Source organism: Pezoporus flaviventris, unplaced genomic scaffold (assembly GCF_033815535.1).
Source record: "Pezoporus flaviventris isolate CSIRO_AGI_PZ_B2104156 unplaced genomic scaffold, CSIRO_AGI_Pfla_v1 ptg000007l, whole genome shotgun sequence".
Taxonomy (NCBI): domain Eukaryota; kingdom Metazoa; phylum Chordata; class Aves; order Psittaciformes; family Psittacidae; genus Pezoporus; species Pezoporus flaviventris.
In genome coordinates, this window is record NW_026892555.1 from 40,441,571 (window position 1) to 40,463,416 (window position 21,846).

General features: G+C 36.3%; 1 protein-coding gene across 4 annotated transcripts in view; it reads left to right on the forward strand.

Moving 5' to 3' along the window:
- RB1CC1 (RB1 inducible coiled-coil 1) overlaps positions 1–21,846 on the forward strand; it is a 60,029-nt gene that overhangs the window by 17,015 nt on the left and 21,168 nt on the right. For all 4 annotated transcript variants that reach the window (XM_061448489.1, XM_061448490.1, XM_061448491.1 and 1 more), the window contains 8 exons: positions 674–1,109; positions 5,661–5,831; positions 10,727–10,911; positions 13,317–13,503; positions 13,584–13,665; positions 14,555–14,616; positions 15,684–15,787; positions 18,276–18,402. In XM_061448489.1, coding sequence (XP_061304473.1) covers positions 674–1,109; positions 5,661–5,831; positions 10,727–10,911; positions 13,317–13,503; positions 13,584–13,665; positions 14,555–14,616; positions 15,684–15,787; positions 18,276–18,402 — 1,354 coding nt within the window. The remainder of the gene's footprint in view (positions 1–673; positions 1,110–5,660; positions 5,832–10,726; positions 10,912–13,316; positions 13,504–13,583; positions 13,666–14,554; positions 14,617–15,683; positions 15,788–18,275; positions 18,403–21,846) is intronic.

The following is a 21,846-nucleotide window of genomic DNA, read 5'->3' on the forward strand; positions in this document are numbered from 1 at the left end:
AGATGTTAAGAATGATGATCTGTGGTGAAAGTATGGAGTCATAACACAAACTTTGGGTGTAAATGTATAACTTTGGGAGTGTGTGTGTGTATATGTATGTATGTATACTTGTGTCCTGCAGACTGGATGTTACTTCAAGGAAGATCTTTGACATTTTTCTGGACATTATAGTTTGGTGTTATGGTATTTATAGGAGTGCTTTGCCTAATAGAATGTAAGTGGATGTTGGATACTTAAATAAAACAGAAATATGTGGGATTTTTTTTTTTTTTTAAAGAAATTGAACTTTGTAGCTTTTATCAGTATATAGAAACTGTTCAAACTCTGCAGAAGTAGTTGGCCGGAGGGCACTCGTGCATTGCCAGTAAGCATCAGTATTTATGCGGGCTGGAAACCTAAAGTCCCTGTTGTGTGGTTAAAAAAGGAAAATGGGGAATGTCTCGGTTAATCAGTTTACATTGCAAATATAAGTTAACTTGAAAGTTTGGAATAGTTCATATTCAGTAGAGAATATGAGAGAACAAAAATTGTAGCTTCTTTAGCTGTCTTCCCATACTGTTGATACTGAACACATATATATTATTGGGGGGGGCTAAGTTTTTGTCACACTGGCTGCTAGGTACTGATTTATTATTTTTTTGTTGTTGTTCTTTTCACCCTTCCAAAAAAAAAGCTTGGGTTCTGCTGTTTCTATAATGGCCAAGATACCACTGCTGGAGTGCCTAACAAGACATAGTTACAGAGAGTGTTTAGGAAGACTGGATTCTTCAGCTGAGCGTGGAGGGGCAGAAAGTGAAGAAACAGAGGATGGGAAATCTCCTGAATTGGTGCTTGATTCTGATATATCTAAAGTGAACAATAAATCAATGTTAGCCTCATTTTGCAAGTCAGTTGAACATTCAGCTTTGGAAGGCACAGATCCTGAAAATGTAAAAGATGATAAGGAATCTGGTCAAAATGCTACTGTCCAGGACAATGAAACATCAGTAGAATTGAAAGATGATGATCAGCCTTCTTTCAATGTGTCTTTATTAGACTGGATAAATGTTCAAGATAGACCTAATGATGTTGAATCGCTGGTCAGAAAATGTTTTGATTCTATGAGCAGGGTAAGTTAACAATTTTTTAAAAATCAAATTATATTGCATTGAATGTTGCTGTTCCAGCTTCTTGTAACTCATCATTTTTCAGCTAGCTTTCTGAATGGAGACAGAACAGAGACTAGGGATGGGTGTGAGTGCGCGAAGTATTTTCAGAGTTCTTGGCTGTTAAGAATTTGACCTTTAGGAAAATGTATTAATTTCACAATGAGTGCATGTTATCTTGTTTGTTTCTCAAATAGCCATTCCTGTTGGAAAGCCAGTAGCTTCTCGCAGCATCTGAGCAGAGTGACTTGACATCTATTCTTTGTCTTTTTCATAGAAATTATGCTTTCAGTGAAAGTAAAGGTTTTTCTGTGCCAAAGTGAATGCTTTTTTGTGTTAAGAATACTGAAGCCTTTATTAAAATCTAGGACAAATTAGTGTTGTTAGTCGTGATAAATTTTCATACCTGCATGCTTTATTAGCTGATACCAATGTACTCAAAGGTGTCCAGCATGTCAGTATGTATTTCTGCTGCTGGTAGAATAAAACATTGCTCACTTTCTATACTTTCCAAATGATTATTTTAACAAGTGAGCATTATAACCTTTTAAAATCTTTTTTTGCCTAGAGACTTTCTTCCTTTGCTTTCACTCTAGCTTATGTTTCTTACACTGTCAAACTTTATGTGCGTATGTATAATTTTATACTGTTGCAACTCAATATACCCTGAACAAGGAAAACAATTTCTGTTGTCTTTGACACTTTATTTCCTCTGCAAGGTAGGACTGTAACACTGTCTCAGTTATGTCTAATGCCCATCTGTTTTAGGGAACATTGATTTGGTCAGTTTTGTACACTGACTTTTTTTCAATTCTGTCTTAAAATTTGGAGAATTGGGTTTAATATCAAGGGCCGCTTAATATCTAGAGCTGTCTAAATTTTAGTAGTACAGCAAAGGCTAAAATTAGACTTGACAAGTGTTTTCCTGTAGTGAAAACAGTACTCAATTTTTGTGGGAAAATCTTCCCAATTGTTGAAGTCCTGAGACAATCCTCTTTCCTATTTGTTCAGTTACACCACAAGGTGCTTTCTGCTAGTGCAAAACAAGAATAACAAAGCCCAGTAGTTCAGTTGTGTGTGAAAAAATTTACTTCCTATGTAATATTAACAGGGCACAAATGTAATGTCTCTCTTAAAAATCAGTATTTTGAGGCAGACATTAAACGGTTGCTTCCAAATAAATTATAGTGATACTTAAAGGTGGTTTACACCAATCGGGCAACTAAGTACCACACAGCAGCTTGCTCATTCTTTCATTCTCCAACCTGGTGGGATGGGGAGAAGAATCAAAAATAAGGTAAAACCAGTGGGTTGAGATAAGACGACCTTAATAATTGCAATAAAATATTATAATAATTGTAATCAAAAGGGAAACAACAAAAAGGGAGAGAAAAAACCCTAAAAGAACAAGGGATGCACAATACAGTTGCTCACATCCTGCTGGGCAATGCCCAACCTGTCCCCAGGCATCAGTTGATGCCTCGCAACCAACTTCACCCCAGTTTCCCTATTGGGCCTGACATTCTGTGATATGGAATGCCCCTTTGGCCAGTTTGAGTTAGGTGCCCTGCTCTGTTCCCACCCAGCTTCTTGTGCCCCTCCTCACTGTCAGAGCATGAGAGACTGAAAAGTCCTTGATCAGGGTAAGCATTACTTAGCAACAACTACAACACTGGTGTGTTATCAGCATTTTTCTCAGACTAAATAAAGCTGCAGCACTGCACCAGATACGAGGAAGAAAATTAACTCTATCCCAGCCAAAACCAGGAAAAGATACGAAAAGGAAAAGAAAAAATAAAACCTTCTTTAGTTAAATACTTATTTTACCTTTTTTTGATCAGCTTGTAGTCTTTTCTGGCACCTATCACATGTTGTAGAGAGGCTGTCTTGTGTGCTTTCCTGTTCTTGTCTTAGAAAACTTGTCAGAAGTCCTCTGTTACAACTGTTGTGATTGTTTTGTAACTTAAGCTAAGTTTTGTCGGGAAAAAATGATTGCTTCTGCAAAAATGAAGTTTCTTTCTGTTTTCTTGGTATAAGCAGAAAATGCTTTGGTCAGACTATTCTGCCCACCATCAGAACGACTGTGCTTGATCAATCTTGATCTGGTTTGTTTCACAAAAAACTTTGAAGTAATGTGATAGTTTGTAGTTTTCCTTAGGAAATGTTAATTTGCTTTGTTCTGATAGCTGCACAGACAAAGGATTGGATCATTACCTATCACTTATTTAGAATTAACTTGAAAACAGAATTGGCCTGTAGCTGAAAAGGAAAAGAAAATAACACAGTTGTTCTTTTAATATGTACTTGAGGTCACACCTTAACAAAGCAAGTCAGAATAACATGACACTCATTTGTTTTCTATTGTTTTTCCTGCATTCTCCCCATGTCCTTTCCTTCTTGGAAATATGAACTATACAAATGGATTATGATTGCAATTCTTATTTGAAACTCTGAATTCAGGTAAGATTTTAATGAAGTTCAAAGCATCAGAATGTATGAGCTTTATACCTTTGATACTTCCAAGACTGCCTGTGTTGCACAGGGTGCTGTTGGGTGGTTCTTCTAGCCTGTAGGTGTTTCTACGAAATGACACTTCTAATTACATAAACCTAGGCTGCAGCAAAGACAGTGGGTTAAGTAGGAGTTAAACAGATGTTTCAGTTAAGTGCTGTCATAGCCACTCAAATAAAAGGCTCAAAAAGGAAGTGAGTTTTAAAGATGAGAACCATACTATCTTAGCAGTGAAAGTAGAGCTGAGTGCTACAGATGCAATTAGATCAAGGATGGGATAAAAACAGTGGAATGAGAGGAATAGGCATTCTTAGTAAAAATAAATAGGACACAATTAGTTTATGAAGGTAAAAATGAACCCACCATATCATTCTTGAGTATTTTGTCTCTTAAACTGTTCTGGATGCTGCAGTGGAGAAATTCAGACTGACATGGGGAAGCAATCCTGAATAGGATGGCAATGAAGATCATCCTGTAAAAGCAGTCTGGTTTAATCCCAGAGACTATTACTGGTTCTTGAAGATGAACTACTTACTTGAGAATTCAAGAAATCCAAGATTCAGAAAGCCATTCATAACATATTAAAAATTAGCCTTTGCTATTTTGTGACATTAATAATAGCATTAAATACTTATTTGGGGCTCATTACTAGTTTTCGGTACTTCTTGTTGTTTTCTGTTTGTTTGTTTTGGAGGCTTTGTTTGAAGAGAATGGAAGTGCTATTCTTTGTGTTGCTCCATACTTTGTAATACTTTTCCTCTCTCTGTACCCCAGAGGGGCCTTTCCAGAAAGCAGAAGTGCTATATGTGAAAGCTTTTATACAGTTAAATAATAGATAGAATGAAAATACTGCTTTTTATTTATGTTAATACTGAGTCATATAAGTGCTGCTTTTTTTTTTTTTTTGGTAAATTAATGGGTGCTCTGTAAGTATCTGACAGAAGAAGCCAGTGTTATGACTGCTAGTGTGACCTCACAGGATATTGTCCTTTTCAGTAGATCCTAATGTAATAGATGACATACATAATAATCATTTTGGATAAATTTGTTCACATTCTGCTAACACCTTATGACTCTTAATGTGTTTCTAAATAATATATTCTAGGCTTAGACTGTCTTCTACATAAACTGTTGTAATTACCTATCTTAATTCTAGAACTAAGGAAATAAAGACTGTTCTCCTAGTGAAACTTGAAGTGCCACCTTTAATACCTGTGGACATTGGTAGCCTCTTAACATTTGAAACATTAAGAGGTGAGACACTGGAACAGGTTGCCCAGCAAAGTTGTGGCTGCCCCGTCCCTGGAAGTGTTCAAAGCCAGGCTGGATGGGGCTTAGAGCACCCTGATCTAGTGGAAGGTGCCCTTGCCCATGGCAGGGGGTGTGGAACCAGATTATCTGTAAGGTCCCTTCCAACCCAACCCATTGTGTAATTTCTGGATAAAGACCTCTGAAGGAATATGATTAAATAATTTTTTAAAATGTGGTTTTATTAGGAAAAATAAGAAAAAAAAAAAAAAGGCCAAAAGTTACTTAGAACTGATCTGTTTGTCTAAGCAGTCCATAAAAACATTAATTCAGTAGGAAAAGGTTGATGAGTCTTACAGCTTTTTCTCATCACCCTTCCTACTGTACTTCCCACTGACTCGCATTCATCACTTGTTTTGATTTTAGGTGTATGGACTCTTTTCCAGGACAAACTGTGCCTGTTACCTTTAAACTGCCTCTTCCCCCAGCACCCTGCCTTACACCCACAGCTAATGTTTCTTCGCCTTGTAACCATCCTGATTTCAGTGATAGTTTGCTTGGAATACTTCAGAGAAGTTCATGCTGTGATGTAAAATGCTCAGACACATTAACTCAGAATTTTGAAACAGATAACAGATGTAGGTATATGTTATTAAAAAGAAATATTAAGCTGAAAAAAATGCGTTTAAATAGCTCGCATCACCTTTCAGCATGTCAACTGCTAATAAACATTTCTCTATTTCACCTTTTTTCCAGCTTGATCCAAGGATCATCCAACCCTTTCTGTCAGAATGTCGCCAAACTATCGCCAAACTAGATAATCAGAACATGAAGGCTATTAAAGGCCTCGAGGATAGGCTGTATGCATTAGACCAGATGATAGCAAGTTGCAGCAGACTGGTGAATGAACAAAAAGAACTTGCTCAGGTAATTCACATTTGTGTGTGCAACATTGGAAAATAGCAGATTTTTGATATGTGTATGCTGATTGCAATGAAACAGTTGCATGTCTTAATGCAAGATAGTTTTCAACGTAATAGAGTGGAGGTGCTCATGAAGGTGCTATAGTCATAATAATTTGACATTTAAATATTGGTAGTTTTTACTCCTTGGAGTTGTGTTTTCTGCTCATAATTCCAGGTACAATATTTAAATAATTTTTAAAAAATATCTAGCTAGCTGAAAATGCAACACACTGATGGACAGCACTGGAACTTTAAATTTAGGGCTTATATTTATGTCACTTTATCTATGTAGAGAAAAAGTCATTCTACAAAATAAAAATGTTTTACTTAAAATATCCTAGACTTAATGCACTAGGAACGTGAAGAGCTGTAGTTCTCCGCAACTTCGTCAAGTGCAGATTAAGCTGTGTATTTTTATAGTTAGAATATTTCTGATGACATTCTCTTGGTTATATGAAATTTATTTCATTCCAATTTGACCAATAAGCATTTTCATAAAAGCACCAGTATATGGTGTTGTTTCTGGAGTAGGAAACATCTGGGTTGTGGTTTCTTTGTTCTTAGTTTTTTGTTTGTTTGCTTTTGTTGTTGTTTGGGGGTTTTCTGTGGGTGTTTTTGTTTTTGGGCTTTTTTTCTTAGAAATTAGATTTCCTCTGGATGAGTAAGAAAAAGAAAAATCATACAATTTTACTTTACATCAAATGTTCAGCAGAAAACTGTGTTCATAAAGAATAAAGTGAAGGTATTTTATGGAACAAGGATAAGGAGTATCTCAGTGTAATTCTGTTGGCAGTATTTGTATTGGAAGCTGCAGGGAGGCTTCTTTTCCCCAGCCCAGAAAAAGCTGATGTTCTACCCAGAATTTGGGTTGACTTTCTACTCCGACATCAATTTCATTATTAAATTTTAAACCAAACTGATTCCACAGAACAAGTAATTTGCTGCTAGAAGGCCTCATTGTTAATTTGCTTGTTCCTGGGCCGGCCTTAAGAGTTCTCTTGCTTTCAGTCAGCCTTTGCAATTTACTGACCATTAAACAGCCTTTTATATTAAAATTGTATCCTGAGTTACGTAGTTTAAGAGTTGGTCTCCCCCCTCCCCCGGCATTTAATGTAGAAAGCTGCTTTGTTAAATTAACAAAAGTTTTTTTTTTGTCTGTGGAGGTTGTTGCATGAGTGTATAGAGTTATGGTCAGTAGGTGGCGGTATGTAGTAAGGGTATGCCTCTGGAAATTTGGAGACTAATCTTTCAGTGTGATTCTGCCCAACAATTTCTCCTTTTTAATGTATTCTTGTGCTTTATTTCATTTATCGTTTCTCATTTCACTATTTGTAGTGTAGCATTTCAAAACATTCTGTTACATTCAAATGCATTTCCATCAATTAAATTCATAGAAGTTACTTCTTAAGACTGCTGGCAAACACTGTTGTAGGGCCACTCTTCATAATCTTTGAGAAGTTGTGGAGGTCAGGGGATGCCTAGGAGAATGGAAGAAGGTAAATGTCACAACCAGCTACAAGAAGAGTCACCTGTATTTTCCTCAAAGGAGAATCCAGGCAATTATAGGTCCATCAGTCTTCAGTCCTTGGGAATGTTATGAACTGAATCATTGTGGGGGCTATCACAAGTCAAGCGAAGCACATGATTGGGAAAAGCCAGCACAGATTCACCAGGGGCAAATAATGCTTGGCAAACCTGATCACCTTCTAAGGCAAAGCAGTCTCCTTAATTGATGTGGGGCAAGCAGTGGGCATTGTCTGCCTGGATGTCTCCAAGGCTTTCAGTACAGTTTCCCACAGCCTCCTTCTAGAGAAACTGACACATTATGGGCTAGACTAGTGGGGTCCCTTAGGGATCAATATTGGGCCCAGTTTAATATCTTCATAAATGATCTGGCAGATGGGATCAAGTGTACCCTGACCAAGTTTGCCAATGATACCAAACTGAGTGGGGAAGTGAACACTTTGGAAGGGGGAGCCACCCTGCAGAATGACCTGGATAGGCTGAAAGAGTGAGTTAACAAGAACTGAATGAAGTTCAAAAAGGACAAGTGTATGGTCTTGCACCTGGGTAAACAGAATCCAGAAGTGCAGCATGGGCTAGGATCTACCTGGGTGGGGAGCAGCTTTGTGGAAAGGGACCTGGAAGTCCTGGTGGACAAGCAGCTCAGTATGAGTGAACGGTGTGCAGCAGCAGCAAAGAGAGCGAACAGGATGCTGGTTTGCATCAACAAGAGCATCGCTAGCAGAGATAAAGCTGTCACTATCCCACTCTGCTTAGCTCTTGTCAAGCCACACCAGGGATGCTGTGTTCAGTTTTGGTCCCTGCTGTACAAAAAAAAAAGGATGACCAAAGAACTGGGAAGCCTGCTGTATAAGTAGAGCCTGAGAGAGCACTAACTAGGTCTGTTCAGCCTAGAGAAAAGGGTGCTCAGGGGACAACTTAGCACCATGTTTCAGTGCTTAAAAGCTGGTTATGAAGAAGATGGAGGCTCCCTTTTTACAAGGTGTCACATGGAAAAGATAAGGGATAGTGGGTGTAAGTTACTCCTGGGGAGATTTCAGTTGGACAGGGAAGGTGAATTCCCCAGTATTGGACACTATCTGGAACAGACTGCGGGGCCATATAGTCTGGGTCATGCTTTGCCACGAAAGGTTGGACCAGATAATACTTCATGTCCCTTCCAACCTGGTATTCTATGATTATTAACTGTATTAAACATACTTAAAAAAACCTGTTTGGCAGATGGCATTTTTGATTCTGGGCTTGTTCTCTTTTACTTAAAGTTTTGGGAAAAGGGCTTTGTCACTGTCATATTCTGTACTTTTATTTTCTTCCTCCTTGTTGTTGTATTAAAGAAAACTTACATTTATAGGTTTGTAGTGATCCAGGGTTGTCTCAGCTGCTTATTATATTGTTTGAACTTCAGTATAAAATTTTTTAAATGTTTCTTTTATTGCTTCTTCTTTGATTTGGAAATAGTTGTTGGGAAAAATCCATGAAGGTATTATCATACATGTTTTTCAGAATCCTTCTTAGTTTGACTGTGATGCTCATGTCATGAATCCTTTCATCTGATCAGGGCTGGAAAGGCAAGAACTTGTGAGAATAATTGATTATTTAGATCCTGGATTTCTCCGCTATTTATTGGCGCTTTTTTAGTTTAAATTTTATTTTAAAAATCGGTCCACAGATACAGAAATGGCAAAAAATTCCCAAATTTATGAATAGCCTCTTGGAACTGGGAGTAAAGTTAAAGGGCTTTTCTAGCTCACAGTCTTCAGTTAGTGAAATGTCAGGCTCTATGCCATGGGATTCTTTTAGAAAACTTGCTGAGCTGCTATTTAAAAAGAATTATTTTCTTGATGCTTTTACTTTTGCTACAAAGTTGTATAGAATCGGGTTGTCCTAATGCATATAAGCATCTGTTAATCTCGGATATGAAGATATTCTTGGGTAGTTCAAACCTATATGATCTCATGTCTATACTCCTTTCATTTTGTTGCTTAGCAATTCCGTAATGAATATCACAGCATGGTTTTTTTTCAGTGTCTTTATCATCCTTGACTAGACAGCCTAAGTTCTTTTGATGTAGCTGTTCTCTTCTTAATGACATAATTCTCACCTTTTCTAGTGTCCGTTCACTTGGATAATACATGCAGTTAAAAAGTTTGCAGCCTCCTTATTGTTTCGCAGAGGATTCTCACTCATTCGGTACATCAGTTGCTCTGAGTTCAGTAAACGATTGACTCTTTGGTATTCTCTTCAGTGTTCAGTATGCATCTTCTTTTTATTTCACTGTACTTTACTTCTTTGATACTTTGATTTCTGTGCTGTTCTTGCTAGGATATAAATATTTATTGCAGGCTTTGCAAATGTGTTTTCCACATCTTGTAACAAAATTGTTTTACATTCAGTATGAAATCAATGATGGTGATTTAATTTTACAGCAGTTTTATGTATGTGTGTATATGGTTCTTGTCAATTTCAGCTTCGGAAAGAAGCACTTAAAGCTATTTTCTGGTTTTGAATTCTTTACTAAGAAAACACAGGCTTAATAGACAAGTTTGTAGAACTACAAGTGTAGTGACCACTGTGATGCTCAGGCAACGTGTCAGAGACATGATATGAATTTCTTGCCTAAAGGACCACCCTGTTTCCAGCAGTCAGTAGCCTGGCACAGCAGTTATACCAGCAGCCTTGTCTTCGCCACCACTTCTGTGTGGTTTTATATACGTCACTTCCAGTAAACAAGTCTTAGATGGCTGATTATGTAAGGCAGCTCATCTTCCCTGTTTTGCCTCTCACTGTTACAAACCACAACAGATAATTCTTAGCAATGCCCAACACCTGTATGCAAATAAGATATCTAGCAGTGATCTTGGCTTTTAAAAAGAATTAGCTTCATGTATGGATTTCTGTATGAAAGAGGCGTAACATCAATTTAGAGTATATTCAGTATTATTGTGGGCTAAAGAATATGTCTCGCATATGCCAGCAGTCAACAGGCTGGTTGTTGACAGAAATTAGAATGGTGGTTAATCCACTCCATCCTAGTAGCTGCTTTTCTGCTTCGTTAACTTTTGTGATCTTTCACAGGGGTTGGTTAGTTTTGTATAGTTTTCACAGGATTGTGTTGGTAACTGAGAGGCAACTGTCAGATAACATTAATTTAGACTGGATTATGGAACGGAAAGAAAGCAACTTTGACACTTGTCTATGTAACATTCTGTTATGGTTCTCAATGATTACAGTAAGTTTATTGAAATGCTTGCATCCTTATAGAGAAGGTGGATCACTTCCGTACCTTTTGAATGTCATAGAGCTTGTATAAAAAACGTATCTCTCTTACTCTAGGGATTTTTGGCTAATCAGAAGAGAGCTGAGAACTTGAAAGATCCTTCTGTGCTGCCTGATCTGTGTTTGAGTCATGCAAATCAGCTGATGATTATGTTAACTAATCACAGAAAACTGTTAGATATTAAACAGAAATGTACCACTGCCAAACAGGAGCTTGCAAATAATCTACAAGTCAGACTGAAGTAAGTTACAACTTTTCCACTTTATATTGCTTGCACTTGCCTCAAGATTTTTTAAAGAATGCATGTCTTAAGAAAATCTTTGGTAATGCGTAGAGTTTTGCTTAATGGAAGAGAAAAAAGTTGGATAGCTTCAGTTTGTATATGAAGTTATTTTAAGTGTGAAACAGAATACTGTTTTAAGAGAAACTTTTGTTAAGAGTTTAAATGGTCTTCATATCAATAAAACAATATCCAAGAACCTACAATCCCCTCTACTCTCATGAACCTCAGAAGCTGTTGGTATCTTACATAGAATTTGATTGGAAATTACGTTGATGTTTGCAAAGGATTATAATAAGCATAAGTGAAACACTCTTCAGTAGCTTGTGATTACATTAAGGCAGAAAAACATGCTGATTTACTTGTAGTTTGTCAAAAAATAATTGTATTTAGTCACAGCCAGTAAAAATATCAATTTTTCTTGTAAGCCTCATTATAACAGAGAAGGCAGTAAGTAGTCTGTATTGCTCAATGGGAAATACATTTTTTCACACTACTAGAGTTAATAATTAAGCCTTAGATAATCTGTCATATCAGGTACATAGCAAAAGTATACAGAGTTTAATAATTGGGGGGGGAATCCTTTGTTTACTCTGGCAGCTAACAATTAGAAAATGTGACCCTGTTAGACTTGTATGCTGGATATCCATCAAGTAGACGTTTTGGGTTTTTTTGAAGAGGCTGCAGTTTGTGTATGATGAGAGAAGGTGCAGGAAAGAGTAAAGCAGAATCAGCAGTGCGCTGGTGACAAAGATCCTGTTGTGTTTGTAAAATGAATTACTTCTAGGTGAATCAAAATGTGAGTTTGTCTTTCTTTCTTGCCTATGTATCTGCTCTTAGCCCAGTGGAAAGATAACTGATTTTTTTCTACTATTTTTCACGGTAGCAGATTATTTGGGGATAGTACGTAGAACCTCAGTTGCCATAAATATCACTTTCATTTCCTATATGTTGAATATTTGTGCAGTATACACTTAATTCATGAGTTTTTAGAGGAAAATACTTGCATCCCTTTGTAAAGAATAAGCTAGTAAGGTGTGAAGAGTGAATGCATAGAAGGTAGATCTGAAGAGAATAATAAGGTGTATAGGTACATACATATATATATGTATATATATATTAAAAAATTAGCCCACACCAACAAAAAACAGCACACCAAATAACCCACAACCAAAATCCCCCAAATACACAGGAGAAAAAAAAAAAAGAAACCAAATATTTTTTGGGTCAAACCAAAGGTGGTTCTAGCTAATTTTCACTAGCTGTTAGTAGTAGCAAATGATCATAATGGGAATCTAATAATGAGGTGAGAACATAACTATAGTAAATCTTCTTGGAGAGTAATGTCTGATCTAGAAGCAGCTCTTCTGGTTTTAATTTCTGATGGAGGTTTTCTTCCATAAGCTAGTCCAGCTTTTTGAATTCACAGACTCCTCTGTTTTTATGCAAATTTTGCAAGTTATGCAACTGTATGTTGTATGGAAAATGTGCACCCCTTTGTGTTTTGAACTGGCACTTGTTGGCTTCATATAATGCCTTTTTTATATTTTTTTACTACTTATTACTATGAGGAAGTCAACAGTACCCATCTTGTAGTTTCTCCATGAAGATATGTTTCAAGTTGCTTAATGTTGACTTATTTGCATTTATTGTTTTGTTTCATTTCTGTCAACAGAAAACAATTATTTTGATAACTTGTGGGATATGCCTCCACCTTATGCCTTCTGTGGTGACAAAGTTACTATAATGTTTCCCCTGAAACACACCAGTAATCACCTTTTCAGTAGTTACCCTGTGACTAAGTTATGTTGGTGGCTGCGCTTGACATTAATATATTGGTTATATCAATAAGATAATTGAAGATGTGATTACAAGGTGTGAGAATTTTCATGTTACAGGTGCTGTTACTTGTAATGCATGAGTAGATGGTGTGAACTTCCCATTGTTCCGATATTGCTTCTTGGACAATATTGCTATCTTTAATATGTCTTGCTAATGCTTTTCAGTAAGTACTTTTAAGATTTATAGACAAAAATTAGTCTCTTTGCTCAGGAATTTACATTATCATTCCTCCCAGGGTTTTTTATGCCAAGAGCATTACTTGTCTAAAAGAATACGCTAACTCGAATGGTGGTAAGTGCTCATTTTTTGAGCACTGATGTGGGTGTCTTACTGTGAGAAATTAGCAGGGAACTGTGAGGTGTCTGCTGAATTCTGAATGCTTGACACTTCTAGATAGCTGTTGTTGTCCCATGTAAATGATGTCATCGTTCAGTTCATCCAGACATGTTGCTAATCTTAACGAAATTTGAATGCAGCAGAGATTACTAAATTGTTATCTTTTAAAATGTAACCTGCTTTTGTAGGTGGTGTTGTTTTGTAATGCTTCACGCTGACCAAGATGGAGAGAAACTACAAGCATTGCTTCGTCTTGTAACAGAGCTCCTAGAAAGGGTCAAGGTTGTAGAGGCTCTCAGTACTGTTCCTCAAATGTACTGCCTGGCTGTTGTTGAGGTTGTGAGGAGAAAAATGTTCATAAAACACTACAGGGAGGTAAGCAAGTAAAACATCAGGACTAAGCCTTTGTGAAAATGTATAAAGTAACAATTAACTAAATATTTTCCCTTCCACAGTGGGCAGGTGCTTTAATAAAAGATGGAAAACACCTATATGAAGCTGAAAAGGCAAAAAGGGAATCTTTTGGTAAACTGTTCAGTAAGTACTTTTTCTTTTTTTTTCCTGTGAAATCAGAATTGTGGTTTAGTATGACTTTTGTCTTTGTAGGTAAAATGCTTCTTTTCTGTCATAGCTTAAATACCTGTATAATTTTTTTTACTTAAAAAAGAAAATGCATACAAAGTGCCAGATGGTCCTATTATGGATGAAATATTTTTTTATTAATTTTGCTATTAATCAAATTAATGAACTGTTCTGTATAGATTATCCCAAATACTGTGAAAGTTCTAATTAGTTTAATTCTTGTCAGTGATAAGATTTCTAATTATTACATTCAAATGCAGTTTCTATTTGACCTTGCTCTGCGAGCTTTACTGCTCTTTAACACTTTTAAAACGATTACTGAAGATTTGTGTATTGCTGTGACTTACTCTGTACTACTTCAAAGAAAAAAGCAAGCAAATACCCACATCTGAATATTTTGACCAGAAGTCTTTAAAATGAAAAATAAATAAATAAAAGTTGCTGTTAAAAAATCTGATTAACTTCTTTTTTTTTTTTTCTGCAAAATCTGCAATTTATGATCTGAATGGACAGCTAAAATAAGATAACTGAGCAAAAGGTTCTCAAAATTTTGGAAAAGAGATTAGCAAGATTACAGTGAAAATTTGAATAAGGAGTTGAGGGTTTTGCAGGAGTGAACTTAAGCAAAAAGATGCGTCAGTGAAATGAGAAGTTCTACCTGGATGGTGGGTTTCACATGAAGTTCTGTGGTCACTTGCAATTTTCGGTTGTCAAGAAATCACATAGTTAGTAATGCTTTCAAATTTGGTTCAGATGTTAGACGGCAGCAGCTGAATAATTTTCTCTTGAGGCATTGCTTGTACATAGCATTTCTGTTTTTTAAATAACTATTTTCTTTACCCAGGGAAGTCTTTTCTAAGGAATCGTTTATTTAGAGGACTTGACTCCTGGCCTCCATCCTTTTGTGTATGTAGTCAGTATATTTTGTTTTTTTTTTTTTAAATTCTTATAAACAGTATTTTCATAAGTTAAAAAGTGAATCTTGCTTCATTCCAGCTGTACACCTGTAGCACTGCTCTGACACTGATGAGCAAGCTGGGAGCTAGTGTTCCTTGCTATTTCAAGTGGCTTATGGTAACACTGGTTCATAACTTGCAGTGTGGTGGGAGAGGAAATGTCAACTTGATACTCCTTTTTAACAAGGAGCCTGTGGTATTGAGCAAAAAATGGCTGTTAATGATCAGTAAAATGAAGCCAAGAGGAATAATTTGATCATCTAATTCTCTCCTGAATAATAAAGCCATAAAATTACGCAGATGGTAAAAACAAGTAAAAGGTTTTCATATTTTTCTTATAATCACCAGATTAGCATAAAAGCATTTTGATCTCTTTATTGGCTGATAATATGAAGGGGTGAAAAAGTATAGCTGTAATCAAGCTTTGCCTGTTAACTTCAATTTCATACATTGTAGCTAATTTAATTAAGATAACTCCCTGATTCTTATATTGCCATCTCACTTTGTATTGTTTAACAATATCAGCTTCTTGTTTGCACCTTTTTTCTTAAAAAAAAAAATAAAAAAATGTTGAAAATAAAGTGTTACTCATTTCAGTGGTTTGAATACTGATCTGAATTAATACTTGACTGTTCAGTAGCACAGCAAATAAAGTTTCAGTGCTATCTCTTATTCCTTAACTTTTACGCACATCCGTAATGTTGTTATGAAGCATGGTAGTAAGGAGGAAGTTGGACTACATGATGCTTGTAGTCCCTTCCAGCTGACATACTCTGTCCACAGTGCCTTGGGCATCAGTAGAATAGAGTTTGTGACTATAAATATAAATGATTGTGTTTTTAGGGGGGTGGGGCCAGACATGGTTCTTTCAAAAAAAAGTGAGAAATCTTTTGAGAGAGAGATATATTGGTTAACTGCCAAATTTTCTGTGTTATTAATGAAGCTATTTTTAATCCTTCCTTGGACATCTTGATATTGCTTACTTAACAACATGTATGTTATTTCTTTTTCACACAGACACGAAAACCTCGCAGATTTGACAGTGAGCTTCCAGATATCTCATTAAGTGACTTGCAGTTTTTGCAGTCTTTTTGTCCTTCAGAAGTACAGCCATTACTCAGGTAAAGCACCTTTTTAAACTTTGTGTGGTACGGAAATAGCTTCCCCACCTAATAACACCCCCTTTGTTTCCCTCTTCTCTGCCCCCCCAAGTTAAGTATTCATGAGGAAAAAGAAGGGATATTTTTTGAACCGAAACCATTTTTAAGCAATGGTCTTCACTGACTTAATGCAGTTACATATTATCTATATGCTTCATGTGTTCAAGCTCAGGTGATTTTAACACATGCATTCTGTATTGAGATGTTAAAAGATTTTGGATATTCCTCTCTGCCTCATAGCTAAAACAAAAAGGAAAAAAATGTCAGATCAGAATTAGATTGATTTTTTTTTTTGATTTTTTTTTTTTTTTTTTTTTTCCCCTCCCTCCCGTTTGCTCTTTGTTAAGTGGTATTCTGGAGCAAATAAAATAAATGTCTTTAACTCGGAAATCTTCTATATTCACTTATTCCTTTGTCTCTGACAGGCTGATTTTATGAAAACTGAAATCTCTTAAGTGCCTCTGCTGTCTGTGGAAGTCCCATCATTTTGAGCAGAAGCTCTGTTTCCAGGTTTCTTAAGTCCCAACATTGAGGCAGACATACAAATGTAGATAGGAAAGCTGCTGTTTTGTCTCTCAGCAACCTGACAGAATTAAGTTTATTACCTAGAACTTGGAGATGTCTTTCTGGATAAGTTGACTGTTAAGAGTGAGATTTCAAACCCGTCAAACATCTTAAACCTGTAGTAGTCAGATGGAGAAATGCCAGCCAAGGCAATGGGCAAGAAATGGGCAGTAGCAAGTTTTCCTTAAGGGTCTCTTTAGGAGGAGATTCAGCTATCATTCTGACCACAGTCAAATGCTGCATGTATCCATCATCCTTCTTCTAAAAGACATCTGCAGATAGAAATTTGCTGAGAGTCCTTACTTTTTTTTTAGTACCAACACCATAATCCCACAAAGGATAAGATAAATCTAGAAGGAGGATGCTCTGCTGTCATCTGTAAGGTTCACTAGCACTATCAGCCTGATACTTGTTAATTGGTGCTCAGTACAGGAGCTGAGTTCACTGCATTTTTCACCTGTATTTTTTACTGGTGTTCATTTTGATTCAGAATTCCTGGCCATCCTTATGGTATTGCTGCTGGAATAAGTATACAATAAGTATAGTGAGTTTAGTTAGCTTGACGGTGGATTTGATCATGGTACAGCTGATGTACCATTTTGATTTTTCTTGTTATGCTCTGAGGCTTGCTCCTTAGTAATTGTGCAGGAAAAAGGTGAAAGCTATGCCTAACGTTTGGGTTTGTGAGAATTTTCACACTTTCCTGGGAAGTTTAGACTGAGTTCAGGAGGAAATTTGGCTTGCTATTTTCAGATTTACCAAACTGGTTGATCCAAATTGTAGTGATATAGCTTTCCACTTGATGGCAGTAGAGGTAGGATTATGTGTGGTTGGTTCCTCCTGGTTTCTGAGCTCAGGAGTACATTTGGTGGAAATATTAATGATAGTAATAGGCTTGCAATTTGGGTGAGCAAAACTGTCACGCATCATAGTAGACACTGAGGCTCAGAAGAAACTTTAGAGCAGTGCAGTTTTGGTGTTTTTATTTAACATCTAAAGAGCAAGCAGTAGGCAAGCTGAGACCCAGCACAGTCCTTTTCTATCAGCATCAAACCACTAAGCTGAATAATTAAAATGATGCTTCTGTTTACTTAGAGTGCTGCAGTTTTCTGAAATTATATGTTTGAGTGATTATCAAAATCTTAATTCTACAAAAATACGCTAGCACCTCTTGCCCTGTATATTAAATAGAGAATGCAAAATACATTAAAGTATAATCTAGTTTTATTATATTGTTAGTCTAAATGAACTCCTGATTCATGATTTCAGTGGAGCTATTGCTGAACAAATTAAAAATCCTGGATATATGAACTCTTAAGAAAAATTAAATAAATGTTGTGCTTCCAAAGGTTTAAAAAACTTGCAGTTGAAAGCTCATCTTGCAACACTTGCAATATGATCACAACACATTAATCAGTCTTTTAATTTACATTACCTATCATTAAGATAAAATAGTTGAGAATTAATAGCTACTTCAGAGGAAGGGCTGGATTGGAGGGAATCCAAAGGGAGAGAAGAATAGAGTCATTTGCAAACATAAGTGCTTCAATTACAGATCTAATCACTATCAATTCTCCTCTGTTACTGTAACTCTAGGTGCTACTGGTAAACGTTTTCCTCAGAAGGAAAGACTTGACATACTAGTTTCCTATCACTGTGTTTATCATTAGTTATTCTTCAAAAGCTTTCAAGTTCTTAATTTAAAACACACAAACCATCCACACATACTTAGTGGATTTTCATGTAAAAGAGATGAAATGAAGAAAGTACAAATCTTATACAGAGGGAAGCTTAGTCTTGTTGGAATATACACGTAATAGTTTAATATGTTTGAATATTAGATCAACAATGTGGGGAAAAAAATTAATCTTACTCTGTTTTTAAGGGTTCCCATACTTTGTGACTTTGAACCTCTTCACCAGCATGTACGTGCTCTACATAACCTGGTAAAGGCAGCACAGAGTTTGGATGAAATGTCACAAACTATTACAGACCTGCTGAATGAACAAAAGGTATTTTTGTTTTTCTTTACCAAGAAAATAGAATATTCTGTGAAAAAGAGTAGAATAATTTTACAATACTATTTTATTAACCACTTAAGAAAGAAACCTCGTTTTTCCAGATATAAAGATTAGTTGGTCTCATAATTGCATAGCAGTTTCCTTTCCAATCACACACTGAGAATTTTGAGCTCTTCAAGTGAGTCTAGAGAATAGTCGAAAGATATTGAATATTTTCTAAACATTTAACAGATGCTTCTATTCCACAGAAATTGTTGAAGTAGAATTATTCTTTTCATATGTGTTTTCTTCCATTTTCTAAAGCTTCTGTGTGCAGAATGTGTACGTTTTGCCTGTGTTGTTGTAGTTTGTATTTAATGAAGTTGTTACTTATAGGTATTTTGCATTGCTTCTTATATCCTTTCGACACAAGCAGTTAAGGAGAAATTAAGGCCTCGGTTGGTTGTCCGCATTAACCTGAATATTGGTATGTCACCTACTCCTTTGTTGCAGTCCTTCTTTTGGGGGAATGGAAGAAATATATTGCCGTCTTTTTCTTTGAATATAGAAGGAACAGATGACAAAAAGATCTCTTCTTAGTTTCACTGTCTGTCAAGCAGATTCTTTCCCCTAGAAACTCCTGTTTCTGCTAAACACTTCTGATTACTTTTGCGCATTCAGCCTCTAACTTTCATAGTACACCAAACCAGGGTCCTTTTCGCTTCTGACTGTATCCTGTCCCAGTAAAACGCTGGGTGAATTTAGCAATGATTAAGTTTTTCTGTGAAGTTGACTGCTTCAAATTTGGTTTCTTTACCAGTTTTGCTATTAAAAAAAAAAAGTGTAATTTTTGTTGGATTCATATGATGTTTGGTGCGAGTGTTTGTAAGCACATTGCTGAGTAGAAGCATCTTCTATAACTACCAAGATTATGGGCATGTTCAGCTTTTAATTGGCGAATTCCTGCTTAAGCCGGATGACGTGAAGTTTACATCCTCTAGGACTTGAACACGAGATTTACTGGAAGTCTTGAATTTATGTGAAATATGAGATCTAGGCTGCTCTTTGTAATGTAGAAAAAGTGTCATGTAATATTTTAGCTCTTTCTTGTTTATGATGATTGTTTTCATATGAACAGCCATTAAGAAGTGTTAGGGCCTGTTTTAGCCAATGGAATGGGCAAGGAGTGATACAAATTTTGTGAAATCTGGGAGTTTTTTTGAACATGCTTTTCCAACAGAGCATGTTCTGAAATACAGAAGTTCACATCCAACTTAAAGCATCCCAACATTTATGTCATAAGAAACCAGGATAGTTGCAGGTGTTCTAATGAATTAATTTTTCACTAGGGTTTGCAGTGTTAGAAGAGTGTGAAATAAATCAAAGGAGTAGGTTTTAATTCAAAATAGACATAATGGTAGAAGAATAAGCAGGAAAGGTGCATTACTTGTTCAGGTATTAATGGTTTGCCCTTTTTGGTTCAGGCTTGCTTATGTGAGAGATTTTTATCAGTATCTGGCTGCACAAAAGAGATGCTTGCCAAATCAGGCGAATCTGTTTGTCTCTTTTGCTGTGCTTTGACCAGTTTGGATTCTTGGCTGACACAGAAATGTTAAGTGCTTAGACAGCTTTGTATAATTGTCTCTTTCCTTAGAGTAAATTGCATTGCACAGTCAGAGCCAGGCCATTCATGATGTCATCTTGAAATTGACCATTTCTGTGTGTAATTTAAGTGATTCATTTGAACAATTTTTTTGGAACTGAAACAAATACATCTGTCAGATTTTTCCTTCTCAGTGACAGCACTCATTACTTGATGGAGGATACTAGATCTTTTTCTGTGTTGCTTTGTTCCACAGGTGATCTAGAATTTTTAAATTATACTACTTTTGCCCATGTTCTTTTCTTGTGTAGAATTATTGAAATAATTTGAAGATGTCCTTTTCTTATCCTTAGCATTGCTGGATATTTACAGAATATAATTAGAAGTATGAATAAACATTTAATAATGGTCCTGAAGATGCCTGTAACTTCATGCATCTACACATTCAGTTGATGTATTGTGGGATACCAAACCAGCTTGGTGCTGAGCTGGCGGTGACTGTGCAGGTGTCGTTGTTTATAAGCAGAATGTTGGCCTTGTATTCCCTGAGAGAGATATGTTTTATCCCAGCCTCCCTTTCCATACAGGTGGCAGCAGAAGCCTTTTTTTTTTAAGTTGGACTGGGATAGTTACCCTGGCTTGCTGGTAGTGCAGCAGTTTAGCTCTGGTTTGGGTGGGAGTTCATCCTACTGTGTTGGCCACTGCAGCTGGTCTTTTGATAGTAGCTTTAAGCAGGAGAGAAAAGTTGTGGCTGCAGACAAGTGAGTAAAGAGCAAGTCAGAGAGGAGATCCAACCCCTTATTGGGGATGTTAGTGGCATTTCTTTTTAAGTTTCCTTCTAACTCTTACTGTTTCAGCTTTCAAGTTCCTGGAGCATTGATGATGATATGCTTCTCTATCTGATAGCAGATTTATTTTTTTAGTATTACATCAGAATAGTCAAAGAACATTTTTGTTGATTTTTGTTACTACTTTGAAATCTGTTTTCCTTTTTAAGGCTTTCTGTGTATTCTTTGTAATTAACTGTCTTGCCAAAGATGGGCCCTCTTATTTCTTTTAATATAAAATTTAAGCAGATCGATGATTAGGTTAAGGATGTACAGGAGAAAGTTAAGGTGCTCACAGGAGTTGGGTAAGTTAGAATCATAGAATCATAGAATATTTAGGGTTGGAAAGAACCTTAAGATGATCTAGTTAATTAAGGTGTCTTCTGCATGTTTAGTAGGTGATTGACATATGGAATCCTTTGGTATTTAAATTTTCTCTTGTAAGAGAAGCTGGCTTTTCAAATCAGATTATGAACCTACCATTTGTTCTAGTTGAGTTTGAAATTGAAACACTGTTGTAATCCTTCCAAAAATTGCCCCATTCCCTGTTTATTGTAGTAACATAATTAGAATAATAAATATAATCCATCAGTACTTGAGAACTTTTAACTCTGCTTCTCTGTCTCTCTTTCCTGTTTTTTTTTCTGCTCTTGATGCCTTTCTTTTGTTATCACAGGAATTATAGTGTATGACACATGCATACCTTGCTGCCTGTAGGTCATAAATAGAGTAGATGGCAGGCACCAGCTTCTCAGGGATAGGCAGCAGTATATAAAGTCTCAGCTACTCAAAATGTGAGATTTAACTCTTTGCCAGGTAGTAATTTGGTGTTCTAACTAGAGACCAGCTCTCAGCAGCCACTGCAGAGGCATGGCATTTGTTACAGGGCCAGGTCATAAGGAAGCCAAGCTCAGTAGAGTGTTGATTCACACAGTGACAATTTTTTGTTGGTTTTTTTTTTTTTTCCTTCGTGCTATATCCTTACTCTTTACTTTCTGGAATGGTTCTGCAGCAGTGCCAAAAGGA